This window comes from Zea mays, chromosome 2 (genome assembly GCF_902167145.1).
Source record: "Zea mays cultivar B73 chromosome 2, Zm-B73-REFERENCE-NAM-5.0, whole genome shotgun sequence".
Lineage (NCBI taxonomy): Eukaryota > Viridiplantae > Streptophyta > Magnoliopsida > Poales > Poaceae > Zea > Zea mays.
The window spans coordinates 204,420,454-204,435,620 of record NC_050097.1 but is presented as its reverse complement, the minus strand read 5'-3'; the positions used below and the strand labels follow the sequence as shown (position 1 = coordinate 204,435,620).

General features: G+C 44.5%; 2 protein-coding genes across 3 annotated transcripts; both read left to right on the top strand.

Moving 5' to 3' along the window:
- The first annotated feature begins 942 nt into the window (after positions 1-942).
- Positions 943-4,202, top strand: LOC103647644 (mitochondrial phosphate carrier protein 1, mitochondrial). 2 transcript variants are annotated; one of them, XM_020548553.3, is made up of 7 exons: positions 962-1,307; positions 1,792-1,919; positions 2,004-2,141; positions 2,262-2,305; positions 2,877-3,091; positions 3,184-3,308; positions 3,786-4,202. In XM_020548553.3, the coding sequence occupies exons 1-7, from the start codon at positions 1,134-1,136 to the stop codon at positions 3,832-3,834; spliced, it is 873 nt and encodes a 290-aa protein (XP_020404142.1). In that variant the 5' UTR covers positions 962-1,133; the 3' UTR covers positions 3,835-4,202. The 2 variants fall into 2 exon arrangements, with proteins under 2 accessions (XP_008670370.1, XP_020404142.1); XM_008672148.4 differs by having other exon boundaries at positions 943-1,307; positions 1,792-2,141.
- Positions 4,203-4,521: 319 nt separating this feature from the next.
- LOC103647643 (uncharacterized) lies at positions 4,522-14,760 on the top strand. Its single transcript, XM_020549129.1, has 5 exons — positions 4,522-4,770; positions 5,229-5,329; positions 14,043-14,186; positions 14,320-14,585; positions 14,665-14,760. The coding sequence occupies exons 1-5, from the start codon at positions 4,522-4,524 to the stop codon at positions 14,724-14,726; spliced, it is 822 nt and encodes a 273-aa protein (XP_020404718.1). The 3' UTR covers positions 14,727-14,760.
- Positions 14,761-15,167: the final 407 nt, after the last annotated feature.

The window sequence follows — 15,167 nt, the reverse complement described above, 5'->3', positions numbered from 1 at the left end:
CATATAACAGAAACAGAGCGCCATTAATTACTGGGTTTCATAGCTTATCTGCAGCGCGTACCAATGTTGAGGCACGACGAACTGCACCATCAGCAGGGGCTGACCTATGTGTAGCCCAGTGAGGACACAGACCCCGCTCATTTCTCGGTTATAAGTAATATAGTCTAGATTTTCACTATTAGGTCCTCTGCTCGGTCTAATATACAGGAAACCAGCTAGTGTTTGCTTTTTATATGGTACAGATTATCTTTTTTTTTTACCGTTGGGCGCTTGGGCCGTTGATCTTTCTTTCGGGGGCTCGACATGGCTATCTCCAACAGCATATTTTATTCTCTATCTTATCTCTTATTTTAAATTTTACTCTGTTAATAATGTTATCTATAGTTCCACGTCCCTCTATTTTACCGTATCCACCAAAAGACGGCCGTGTATGTATTGTGAGAAATCGGGTGGTTCAAAACTTTACGGAATCCGAAATGCCTGCCTTGCTTGAATCGCTTGTAGATTATGCTGCTGCACGCCAGGACGCCATTTGGCTTGAGCAAAATCGATTTTGTATGGAAGACCAAGTTTTAGCATCCATTTTTTTTATTTTCTGATTTCGAAGATCTAGCGTGCCAAGTTTAATGCGTTTTATCGTATATTTTTTTCTCACCGGTATGGCGGTATCGAACACGAACATAAAACCTCATTGTAACAACTTCCACAAGTGGCCAGAAAGAATCTTCTGGGCCTGTGGCATCTGGAGAGGAGAAAAGCTGTGGCCTGTGGCATCTACAAAGCCGGCCTATTCTTTCAGCAAAGTGCGGCGTGCAGCCCATCCAGACCCAGCTACAGCTGTCCCCGCTGTACGGCCCAGGGATTTTTTTCAGTTACGTGTCGTGCTTCGCTCGCTGACATGCCGGCCACCAAGCTAGGGTTTAAGCTCCTTCCGATTGGACAAGTCAGCCGTTCAAGTTCAACGCCCGAAAAACGAAGTGAGACAAGGCCACAAGGGGGATGGGGCGGCACGCGCCCCCCGGCCCCGCCCCGCGCTACGTGGTCCATTTCCAGTCCAGTCTCCAACAACGCCGGAGCGCAGGCGAGGCGAGCACGCCGATCGATTCCGATTCGCATACGCCCGCCCGCCGCGAATGGACGATGCGGAGTCCGCCTCGAGGGCGGGGAGGAGGCGGGCGGCCGCCGCCGCGGGGATGAGGTTGTTCTCGCCGGAGTACTACGCGCTGTGCGCCGGCGGCGGGATGCTCGCGGCGGGCGCCACCCACCTCGCCATCACCCCGCTCGATGTGCTCAAGGTCAATATGCAGGTGAGTGGGTCTTTCTTGGCTGGCCGAGACGCCGAGTGCTCAACTTGCAGTCTTGCGGCGCTGCCGCGCGGCACCTTGGTCCGGGGAGTCGGGGGGAGCTTAATCTGAGGCCGTTAGCTCGTGGCCTCATGGATTTGTAACTTAGTACCCGAGGTTGCAGTTTTCTAATGCTGTGCGAATTTGGGGTTTTCTAGTATTTCTGTTTAGCAGCGAGCGTGATATGTTAGCAGTGCCTGAAACTTACCGCCGAAATGGTTCCGTGGACATTCGTTTCAGACTTTCAGTAAAAGAACTTTGTGAAAGATGTTGAAATAAAAGTAACACGCCTCGCTTTCGAAAGGAATAAAGGATGGAATTGAAGGGTAATTGTAGATATCAAATAATGAAACGACTTACAGATACATGCCTTTTGATTATCTACTGTAAGAACTGATTCAGGGAAAAGGCAGTGTATAATTACTTCTCCTTCCATTTTGTTTGCCAGGTGAATCCCATGAAGTATAACAGTATATTTTCAGGACTAAATGTTCTTGTGAAAGAAGAGGGACCTTCGTCACTTTGGAGAGGCTGGGGAGGGAAATTTTTTGGCTATGGTGTTCAGGGTGGCTGCAGGTTTGGCCTCTATGAGTATTTCAAGAAGAGGTACTCTGACGTGCTTGTAGACAGTAACAAGAGCACCATATACTTCCTTAGCAGTGCCTCTGCTCAAATCATAGCTGATGTTGGCCTGTGTCCGTTTGAATCGGTGAAAGTCCGTGTTCAGACTCAGCCCATGTTCGCTAAAGGTTTGGTTGATGGCTTTCCAAGGGTGTATGCAACTGAAGGCCTATCTGGGTAAGCTATCATGAATAAGATATATATTGTTTATCCCAATTTGATGCATTCCGCGTGTGCTTGAAAATACAAGCCTTCATCTACCATCCTGAGAAAAGTATATTTCTTGTTCTATTGCAGCTTTTACAGGGGGCTTTTACCTCTTTGGGGACGGAACCTTCCATGTAATTGAACTTCCCGCTATTCTGTACTTATTACATTCCACAAAATGCTGTTTGATCATATAAAGTAATGTATATGATGGTTATATGACTTGATGTTACATTATGTCCGATTACTGTTGGATATTAGCATTTACTTTATTTCTTTCCAAAGTTGTTCCATATATGTCTGTAAGAATGAATATGAGCTTATTTGCCTTAACTGATTTTCAGACTGAGTTACATTTCTTACCCTGTCCCCTGGCTATTAAGTTTGAGAACCAATCACTTCTATGTTGGTATCTCTATTGCCAATTCTGTTTTTTGAAGATCATGATATTTCTGCTCAGTGAAGAGTGAACTAGACTATAAAGTGTTAGAATTAGCATCAGCGACCTGTCCCTACTTCAAACATATTAAAAAGTTCCCTCTGTGCAATGTTTGCATATTTTCTAGTTTTTCTCTACTGTGTCAGTTCATTAATGCATCTTCTGCTTTCAACATGTTCACATTCTTATCTTTTGGATGCCTTTTATCTTAATTTCTTTTAGGGAATAATATCTCTCTTATTTACCATCATTCCTGCTTCTTGTAGTTTCTATGCTTATGTTTTCGACTTTTGAGCATACCGTGGACTTCCTATATCAGAAAGTTATTCAAAAGAAAAAGGAGGACTGCTCAACGATCCAGCAACTTGGTGCTACTTGTCTGGCTGGTTATATATCTGGTGCCGTCGGTACTGTTGTTTCGAATCCTGCAGACAATATCGTCTCATCCCTGTATAACAAAAAGGCTGAAAATATCATACATGTGAGTATATAATTGTAGTTTTCGAGCCTAAGAAATCATTGTCATCAAACTCCACCATACCTTTTTCTAATGATCTCACCCTATGATTTCAGGCTGTGAAAAGTATTGGATTTCGCAATTTGCTCACAAGAAGCCTGCCCATCCGAATCGCTCTTGTCGGACCCGTCATAACCATGCAATGGTTCTTCTACGATACAATCAAGATATTAACTGGATTGTAAGTCTGCAGTTTCCTTGTTAGCTCAAGTGTTTTCTGTTTCATAAAATAAATAAGTATGGTTTTAAAATGTTGATAGCTCTACATACAAGTGGATCTTAGTTTTACAACTCCGAACAATACCATGGAGCTTGATGTCACACTATATCATTGTAAAATGACCTACTTATCCTATACAATGTTCTTCTATATTGGCACTTCCAGTGTCCACTGATGCTAACACTGTTCTGAAGGCTCCTTTTGTGAAACTTGTGGGGAAAATGGTTATGTACATTCAGATGCACCACTAGTTCACAACTACTAGTCAGACAGAAAAGACAGTGCTCTACATTGTCAGTATCAACAAGGCTAGGCTAACATAAAGATATCCATCTGAAAATTGAAATGTCCATCTATGTTTTTATTGGCATGCCGCATTTGCTTGGATTCCTGGTACATTTCTGCGGTAGCTTATGACTGTAGATCTAATCATTTCAGGCCAACGACTGGAGGACTTCCGCGCGAACTAGAAGAGGCTAACATATAATCTGACCAGTTTGAGATAGGCTTCTCGACGCACTTTTTGGTATCGTATGGACAAGTATTTGTCTATGGTTCTGACTTACTAGGGGAAGAGTATAGTTGGTAGTTTTCAGGGAAGAGCCAATTGACCTGAATACATCATGCGTAAGGTTTCTGCTGCTGGATATGGAAGACTGCCTCGTGTCGTATGTTTTTCCACGTCTTAAACAACCTTGAGCTTCAGCACCCCTCCAGGTACAGCATTGTGGCCAGGTGGTGCTTTAGTAAGTGTGTTTCGTAAGATTTTGATGTATGAGAAAAATGCACTTGTGATGTATACACGCGACCTTGAAAGTAAATAATCCCTCTGAAGGACCGAGATTTGAAGTGAAATTCTGTGCTATGCTGGTGGTCTTGATTTTTTTTACTTTCCTGTCACATGGTCGATATTTCCTGAAGGTGTTCATCTTTACCTTGTACTACCTCCAGTCATCTTTTTATGACGTTTTGGACAGCAGAATTTCTTTTAGTTAAAAGGCACACGGGATTCAAGCCCTCTCCGCGATTCAGGGCTCTTCAACCGTTGCACGTTTGACGCGTGGGCACAAACACTGCTCGTGAGCAATCCAGCGCGTCGCATCCGCCGTGGCCACAAACACTGCTCGTGAGCAATCCAGCGCGTCGCATCCGCCTCAACGCCGCGTACCGCGACATGGACGGCTCGGACCTGGGCCTCTGCGACACGGCCTCCCACGGCGACGCGCCGGCGTCCGCGCCTGAGGACCGCCGTCGTGCCTGCGGGAGAGGAGCTGGCTTCGTCCACGCCTGCCCCGGGAGTCGTGTCGCGACCTGGGCGGCTCCGACCGGGTCTTCCACGAACGGCGCGGCGACCGGATCTGCGACGGAGCGGCACGGGCCAAGGACGGCGGGGGCTTGCGGCCGGCGCTTCGCCGTTAGCCAGGTGAGTGCGCCGCCTCGCCTTCTCCAAAAGCGCACGCACCGGGTACAGCTCGTTGGATACTGTAGATCTACGATTTTCGAAAATCGCCGTTAGCGAGGCCATTGCGCCCCTGTAAATCTCCTGTCGAGGTCGTCACGCGTCGCTGTGCTCCGGTGCATCTGCCCATGACGTTAGGTGAGGGGAGCCCCTTCGCTGTTCTTCCGTCCCGTCGCCTGTGCTTTATCAACAGCGCAACCTCACTGTTCTCGTGTCCTTCACCATAGCGCCCATCCCGCAGCTTTCTGCTACATATATGGAGCCCCTACGCTGGTGTATTTCTCTTTCCGTCGGCCTGGTACCCGGCGGAAGCGCCTTTCTCCTCCTCGACTCCGTCGTTCTCATCGTCCGTTCCTTTCTTCTGATGCTAATTTCTTTTCTGTTGGTTCTTGGTCGTCTCTTCATTGCATCATATGTGTTAGCTCATAGGAACTGTTGTTCTTGTAGATCTGCTACGTACCAGCAGGGCAGACACGCGCAGGTCCTCAGGCTCTCCTCTCGGTCTCTTCTGCAGCTATTCGAGGTGAGCGACTCCTTCCACCATCCCTCTCTTGGTTATGTTCATTTGGTGTCCGTGGATACACTGTCTGCATTTTTAGATGGTTGTTGATTAGATGTCCTTATGTCCACCATCCCTCTTCTGCAGCGTTGATTAGATGTCCTTATGTCCCACATTAGTTTCTTGGAACTCTACTTTTTGCTGCACAAACAGAGTGGTGTCTTGATTCATTTTGTCCTGCACGTTTTACAGCTACTTTCTCTTCTATTTGCATGCGTGGATAGTTGTTTCCCATTTTTCTTGATACAAACATGGATACAGGCATACACTCCTCTCTTTGTTATTATGTTGATTTGGTGTCCATGGATAGGCTGTCTGCATTTTTTCAGGTTAGGTGTGGTCATGTGGCACTTCCTTAGATGTTACTATGTCCCGCAATAGTTTCTTGGAACTATACCTTTTTGGGGAGAAACAGACTGGTGTCGTGATTCGTTTTGCCCTACACATTTTACAGCTACAATACAGTGACTGTGTTAGCTCAATGACAAGACATTTTAATATAAGATGGCATCTTGACAACTCATTTTTACTTGCAATCTACAATGAATTAGCTCAGATTCAATGCCATTAGCCAGTGACTGTATGGTCGAACAAAAGGAATAAGTGAAAAAAAATATATAAGGTAGCAAACCTAATATGCATTTGACTCTAGCTGAAACAGACTATAAATAAAGCAGCAGAAAATATAATGCTCTAAAGTACAGTTAATGGTTGCGTTATGTATTATTTAGAAATGAACTCCACAATAAAACACACCAAATTAAGTTTTGCAACAGTTAATGTTTGATGTAATAAAGTAGGATTCTTACAAATAAAAGTGGGATGGATATAAATAGAACACACACGCAAATTTCTGTAAACATCATCAGGTATCGAACAGATCAGCAAGACACCAACAACAGCATATGTGACAAATAAAACCACGAGACATGCCATACTATGACAATCAGAGGTGACAAATACAACGTACTCTCAAATGAGGTGTATTACCTTACCTGTGTTTCTCCCCTCGTGAACAGAGCACTACCATGAGCTCTTGGAGGTAAGCCACGTTGAGAATTGATGGGCCGAAGTTCCCAAGGACTCCGTCCATCACTTCGCTTTCCTCCCTAAAATTTGAGGCATTGATATTCCATACAAAAAATTCCATATTAAATCACATGAAAGTCCCAAGGAACTGTGATTACCAGACAGAATGATGTAGCTCACTAGAAAAATCAATAATCAGTCACAATAGAAGAACAAAGCCATGTATAGCAGGCATTGCCGCACATACACAATGCTAGACTGTGAGAGGACCCCTATTCTAAACTGACCTTATTAGTTTCTTTAATATCATGTTTCGGCATAGCAGAATTTTCTCCTAAATATGGCGACTATAATTTTGTTTTCACTTTACTTTTGGATGGCCAGTGGCAGTTAATACCTGTCGCATTGGCTTCCAGTTGCTGGACAATAATGTTACATTCTACAGAAAGAGTTCAAAGGGACATTTGAAAACACAATGCGCATATAGGAAGAAAGTCAGATCCTTTGTAGTAAGAACTAGAAAGTACATATGATCTTTTATTGTTTTTACACAGACGTAACCATATATATGTATGCCGAATAAATGCAGTCACTGAAAATCCATGATGAGTCAAGATAGATATTATCATGATTGCAATGACCACAACAGTGCAGTTCAGAAATATGGACATAAAGCTAGATCTCCAACAAGTAACAAGTTTTTTTAGCAGAAAAAAACCTAGCAAGTCGATATAATAGAAAGAAGTAAGCATCCTGCTATTGATCACATAAGAAAGGGGGGGGGAATTTTAGGTGACAAGTGCAAGCAATACCTCTACAATGCGCTTTCGTAAATATTTAGAAGAAATTTCCTTGAAGACTAGCTTCACATCAACTTCTGCAAATAGCTGTATAGAAGAAATACACGGGAATCAGTAAAAATATGTCTCCTGTTTAATAAGCAAGGTGGTAGGTTAAAACTGTTGAGCAAAGAAAAAAAGGGGAAGCACAGAAATCACCAATTATCATCACCTTAGGGGGCTTCCTTAGATATCATTATGTATACATGGATAGACTATGGTGAAGGACATAGATACAGGCATATATGGATAGACTGTATGCATTTTATTCAGATTGGTTTCTTGGGACTCTAATCTGAAAAAAAATGCATACACCTGATCTGAATAAAATGCATGAAGTAGAGTTCCAATCTGAATAAAATGCATACATGGATATCTATGTCTGTATTATTGGAACTCTACATGGATAAAATGCATACACCTAATCTGAACAAAATGCATGAGGTACTAGAGCACTAGAGCATTTGACTAAAATGCATACATGGATAAAATGCATACACCTAATCTGAATAAAATTGCATACACCTAGAGTATTTGACTAAAATGCATACATGGAACTATATTTTTTTGGGGAGAAACAGATTTATCTAGGCTATCCCCAGGCCTAAGATTAGGTTCATCGCAGAAAATATGGCTCAGCCAACATATTAGAATACAAATTAACTTATATGACTTTTCAAATACATCTTTCTCAACTGTATCACCAACATCAATTTCTTTGAACTATACTTTTTTGGGGAGAAACAGATTTATCTAGGCTATCCCCAGGCCTAAGATTAGGTTCATCACGCAAACTGTGATTCAGCCAGCATATTAGAATACAGATTAGCTTATATGCCTTTTCAAATATGTCTTCCTCCACTGTATCACCAACATCAGTTTCTTGGAACTATACTTTTTTGGGGAAAACAGATTTATCTAGGCTGTCCCCGGGGCTAAGATTAAGTTCATCACACAAAATATGGCTCAGCCAACATATTAGAGTACAAATAAACTTATGTGACTTTTCAGAGATGTCTTTCTGAACTGTATCACCAATGTCGTGAACAAATGATGGACCATAAACTGAATTCTACACTCCAAAATGTTTAGATCCGTTTCGTCTTCGAAGAGCCGCTGTCCAGCACATCAGCTGCCTTCCCAACGTTTCACGGGACCTCCTCCTCTTCCCGCCAACTGCCTACTTCCTCGCAAAGATATGCCTGTAGCATCTTCCCTTCCAGACGACCCTGTTAGTTTGGCGTCCCTGTTGTTGTGTGCGTTGTCGCTAATGGATGATGGTACATGTGAGCACATGGCGTGTTGCCGTCGAAGCCCCAGTGCCCAACGTTTGGCAATTTCGCGGAGTCTGCACTAATATTATGCGCTCTTTGGGTTCAATATAGCCTTTATTTAGGGCAATATGTCTCTTTCCCTTTCGCATAGACAACCACACATTCATTATGTCTTTGAACAGCTACTATCGAACACATGAACACGCTTGATCAGCCATCCGCTTCGATGCCGGCACATGCGTCGCGTTATGCGATTTCGTTGCACTCTCAGCTGGTTCGTCAAAAGCGGCCAGGTTAGTGACTGTCAGGCTTTTCATGTTCCTTGTATCTACTACAACTCTATACGCATGCTAAGATGTGTGTGCACGCCGTTTGTAGGCGACAAGTCCTTACTAGACTTTCCTACAACGGTTGCCACCGCTAACAGACACCATCGCAGACAGAGGATGCGTCGTACGCTTGCGTCTGCTGAACGAGCATGTGCCAACAACGGTTTTTCCCTACCGTCCATCTTTTCAAAATAATCTTTAGGTTTCATGTGTGCTACGCGTAAAAAATCCTATGAATTTATGCTCGACTTTCTGCTTATAGTTAGCACGGATGCAACCTCATCGTCTCTTGAAAGATCATACGTCGAGCTGCTTAAAGGTGCTTGTGTACCACCTGGATTATTTTCTCTACATATTTCTAAAGTAACCCATGCAACATTTACACATCTTTGCCTGTAGAGACCTACAAAGATCGCTCATACTATGGTGGCCCATCAGACGAGTGCCCACATTGTGGCGCCGTTTTCTGGTTTCAGGAACGGGTCAAAAGTTTGTCTGCTGTTTCGCAGCGCAGGCTTGTGTACAATCTTTGTTGCAGAGGAGGTAAGATTGTTTTAGAGCCTTACAGATGTCCACCGTCGCCTTTATGTGACCTACTGCGATTCGATGGTGATAGTCGTGCACGACGTTTCCTTAGGCAAATCCGCTCGTACAATTCCCTTTTCGCGTTTACCTCACTGGGTGCTGTCGTTGATCGATCGATAAATAACGGTACTGCACCTTATGTTTTCAAAATCAATGGCGTCGTACACCATCGCATTGGCTCACTACTACCCAATCATGGATTGCGCCCACAGTTTGCACAGCTTTACATATATGACACTGAACATGAGGTACAAAATAGGTTGGGCATGTTTGAGAATGAGGCTGATGTCCATGATCGTCCGGATCCAGAGGTGGCCCGTTTATTACTTAACATGCTAGATGAGCATAACAAGCTGGTCGCGGCATTTCGCTTTGCTAAAGAACGTTTAGACGAAGAAGGCGACCAAAAGGTGACATTGCGATTGTTAGGCTGTAACACACGTCATGACGCACAATACAACTTACCAACCAATGGTGAGCTCGCTGCTGTAATAGTGGGTGATTGCTCATCTTCACAGTACAAGTATGACGTCCTCGTGCACGCTAGAGAGGGCGGTCTGAAACATGTTTCGTGCTTGCACCCGTCCTACATGGCCTTGCAGTACCCGCTGCTCTTCCCTTACGGTGATCGTGGATATCACCTTGGAATAAAATACGCTGACGTGGGAGAAGGCGATGTCGCATGCCGCAAGTATGTTACAATGCTTGAATTTGTTAGACATCGTTCACACTATAGGCTCAACGAACCGAACCCATTCACCTGCTATGGTAGGCTAAGCAACCAGCTAGCTGTCGATGCGTATTCTACGATCGAGGCGTCTCGATTGCAGTTCATAGCAGACCACCAAAAAGAATTGCGTTGTGAATCCGTACAGGGGATAACTGACGCCATTGGTAGGGGTCTCACCAGTGCAGACTCGGTGGGTGGAAGAGTTATTGTCCCTGCATCTTTTACGGGCGGCCGAAGGTACCATGTGATGAACTACCAGGATGCGATGGCCATCTGCAGAGTATACGGCCCGCCAGATCTCTTCGTCACCTTCACATGCAACCCTAAATGGAAGGAGATAGTCGATGCCCTTCGCTTTGAACCTGGTCAGCAAGCATGTGATCGTTCCGATATCGTTGTAAGGGTCTTCCATATGAAGGTCGATGAATTCATAGCAGACATTAGAGAAGATAAGATTTTTGGTCCTATCCGCGCTGGTGAGCTTCCTTTTAACTTGACACATTGAATGGTTCCTTGGTATTACTTTGCCTGCTCTCAACTGTAGTCCGTCCTATGCAGTGATTTACACCGTAGAATTCTAAAAAAGGGGCCTACCACACATACACTGTCTTCTTTGGCTGCTTGGTGCTCATTCAGAGACAGAAGCCTGTGCCATTGACGTTTTCATATGTGCTGAGATACCTGACGTTGCCATTGACCCCTTGGGCTATGCTCTCGTTGATGAATTCATGATACATGGTCCATGCGGTGATTACAACAGGCGGTGTCCATGCATGAAAAACGACAGATGTTCTAAGAAATTCCCTAAGACGTACCAAGACGAGACTATCATCGACGCTTTTGGCTATACCCTTTACAGAAGGCGAAACAATTGTCGGTTCGTAGTGAAAGGTGGAATAAAATTGGACAATAGGAGCGTAGTGCCGTACAATATGCAACTGCTCAAAAAATACAATGCACATATTAATGTTGAGTGGTGCAACAAAACACACATGATCAAGTACTTGTTTAAATATGTTACCAAGGGAAGTGATCGAGCCAAGATATATTTTGAGTTGACTGCGAACACAACTAATGCATCTCCAGGGCCTCAAATAGCCCCGCCAAATGAGATCCGCGAATACATAGATGCCAGATACCTATCAACATGTGAGGCTCTATGGCGAATCTTCGAATTCGACATACACTTTAGAATTCCTTCTGTGGAACGCCTGGCGGTACACTTGCCTGCAAAAAACATTGTACAATACGAGCCTGGGGCAGACCTACAAGCACTACTTTTGAGCCGTGCAGCGAAGAAGACAATGTTAACTGAATGGTTTGAAATAAACCTAAAATATAGTGATGCACGTCACTTGACTTATTGTGATTTCCCAAAAGAGTGGTCGTGGGACGCTTCTACTAGGTGTTGGCGTAGAAGGAGGTTGACGTCTGCCAAGATTGGTCGCATGTACTACGTACACCCAACAGCTGGGGAGCTATACTATCTACGCATGCTCTTGATGTTTGTTTCCGGTGCAACGAGCTTTGTTGATGTAAGAACCTTCCAGGATATTGTGTACGATACGTTCAGAGAGGCTTGCGAAGCACGTGGTTTGCTCGAAGGTGACAATGAGTGGAACCTTCTATTTGATGAGGCAATAGTCTCTGCCTCGGCGTTTCAGCTTCGACAGCTGTTCGTTACCATTGTCGTTCACTGTCCTGTTTGCAATGTTCGTGCTTTGTTTGACAAATATTGGGTCTACTTCACCGATGACATACACCGTGGACTTAGAGAGGCCCTTGGCGATCCACGCTACACAGCTCCACATGAACAACTCCTTACATTGCTTTCGAGGAAACTAGCGGACACGTTTGCTAACAGTGGTGCCAACATAGCTGACTATGACCTGCCAATCTTATCGGCCTGTGGTGACGAAATGTTTGGCAACCGACTGATAAACGACGAACTGAGGTCTGAACCATTGCTATTGCGTGACCATGCTGCCGCTGCTGTCTCGCAGTTGAATGCTGACCAACGGCTCATTTTCGAAAGGCTAACTGAATCTGCGCTCTCCAGCTCGCCGGGCATATTTTTCGTATGTGGGCATGGTGGGACAGGTAAAACTTTTTTGTGGAACGCTATACTCACACATTTGAGATCCCGGCAAAAAATTGTGCTTGCTGTTGCCTCCTCTGGCGTGGCTTCGCTCCTATTACCAAAAGGTCGTACTGCTCATTCACGTTTCAAAATACCCTTCGATCTAGATGAGAGAGGTGTATGTGGTGTCAAGAGAGGTACCATGTTGTCTGAACTTATACAGCGTACTTCTCTTGTCATATGGGATGAGGCGCCGATGACCCATAGGCATTGCTTTGAGGCCCTAGACAGGACTATGCGTGATATTCTTTCGGAACACAAAGCGGAAAATGCGAACATCCCATTTGGTGGCAAACCTATTGTGCTTGGAGGAGACTTTCGCCAGATTCTACCCGTGGTGTGCAAAGGCTCACGGTCTGCCATAGTGAACGCATCGATTACCAGCTCACCGTTGTGGCAGCATGCAACCGTTTTAAAACTACGAACAAATATGAGGCTCTCCAACCCCTCTTTACATGGGAAGGAACGTGCAGACTTGGAACAATTTAGTAAATGGGTCTTAGATATCGGCGACGGTGCTTTGCCAGCCATGACAAGAGGAGACGAGTCCGAACCTACATGGGTTACGATTCCTGAAGATTTGTTGATACGCACGGATGGTGATGCCGCTGCGGCCCTCATATCCGAGGTCTACCCAGATTTGTTAGAGAGATATATGGACCCTACATACCTAGCTACACGCGCCATTGTATGTCCTAATAACCTTACAACTGATAAAATAAACGACTACATTGTCTCAATGCTCCCTGGACATGGTGTCCAATGCCTTAGTTGCGACACGATCTCAAAGGCGTCTGAACGAATACCTGATTTTGACATGTTGTATCCTACTGAGTTCCTAAACTCTATTAATGCAGCAAATTTTCCTTGCCACAAACTCGTGCTAAAAAGAGGCGTCACAGTCATGCTGATACGTAACTTGAACCAGACTGCGGGGCTTTGTAACGGAACAAGGATGCTTGTAACTGAGATCGGCCAACGTGTTCTTAAATGCGTAGTACTAACGCCCTCCGGTGTCGGAGAAGAGGTTTTCATACCGAGGATTGCGCTTAACACTACCGACGTGAAATGGCCCTTCACATTGCAAAGAAGACAATTTCCAATACGGATATGCTATGCCATGACGATTAATAAGAGCCAGGGTCAGACCCTCTCAACGGTTGGCCTCTACCTTGACAGACCTGTGTTTACGCATGGCCAGCTTTACGTCGCTGTTTCAAGGGTTACATCTAGAAGTGGTCTTAGAATTTTGATTGAAAATCCTGATGGTTCCTGCGGATCACAGACTCGAAACGTTGTTTACCGGGAGGTGTTGCGGGCCGTTGATGCGGACCCCCTACAGACTTCTTAGTGCATGATCAACTCAGACTTGTACATAACCAATATGTAAAATAAAAATGTGTATACCAGCAACGCGTTTAGTTATCGTACCTATTCTATTGTACAGTTGCTTCCCCAGCAAAACATTTTTTATCTCCTATACCGTTCATCTATGAGCCTACCGGCATGCAAGAACTATATGTGGCAAGTTTACAAAGGGAGGCCATTATGTCTGCATGCTCCAGTAGATCTTGTCATACAACATTCGTGGTAGATGCCTACTCAATGATATTGGACTAACTTTACCTGACATGTTTCTCCTATCCTAAATATTTTTTTGGGTGAACATATTGCCCTTATCAATATCGAGTGTAATGTTTGTTGGTTGCTTATTTCCCTGGAAATGACTGACCGCTGCTTCTTTACTGCAGATGGGGGACATACTCATACCTAGCCTTATGGTTGGAGACTGCTCTCATAGCTTGTGTGTGCGTGCCTCTAGGCTTTGGGAATTCCTTGATCCTCAGGATGACAGTAGGCTCCTGCATACTGATCTTGTTTTGCTTGATGAAGAGGTACATCCATCTGTATACTGGTCTAATACTTGTGCATGCATAATAACCATCAGCTTATACAACATGATATACAATGTTCTATGCAATTCTTGCGTGTTGTTTAAAATGTTACCTCCTTTTGTTAGAAAAACAGCATACATGCCCAGATCTATCCTCCGTTATGCCAACAGTTCAGTGCGCTGCTTGATGAGGGAGCGGTATACAACCTGAAGTATTTCTTAGTCAGGAAAGCTAACAGGTTCTACAAACCGGTTGAAAACTGCAACATGATCAGCTTTACAAAGTGGACTACGGTTGAAGTTGTCCTCCAGATCCCCCCTGCTTTTCCAGTTTGCACATATAACCTCACTCCCATAGAACAACTCCAAGCGCGTGTGGACTACAAGGAATATTTCACAGGTACTCTTCTAGGCATAATGGTTTACATGTTACAGGTAGCATGCGTACAGTGCTAATGCCCTCGCCATTTCTATTGTAGATGTGGTCGGTGTTGTCAGTGTGATCTCCCATGTTTCATCGCTGCGCACAAGGGGACGATAGGCTGAGGTTATGAAGAGAACAGTCACTATAAGCAATGCAAGGTATCACTTGCATTCCTATCCTGCTATACATTCCTGTTGGGTTCCACATACGCGTATGTAGCACAATTCTGTTTGCACCAGCATAGCAAGGAACCCATGAACAACCTCAACCTAAACCACATATTATCGTCCGTGTGGGGGCTACCGCTTCTTATTCTCCACGCTAGCAAAATTGCCCATACGCTCAAGGGAATAGATGAAGGGGAAATGCGCCTAGACAGTAGGAACGCCATTAGATCACACTGGGGTCAATTTGCGTCCTAAAACTTAGCAGGACTATGTCCACAAATCATGCAGGGGTTATGCTACAAACAGGTTGGCCATAGTGGAAAATAAAAAATGCCATCTTCCTTGCAAAGGAAAACTGGTTCTAAACTACCTATGCCTTCAGTTCACCATA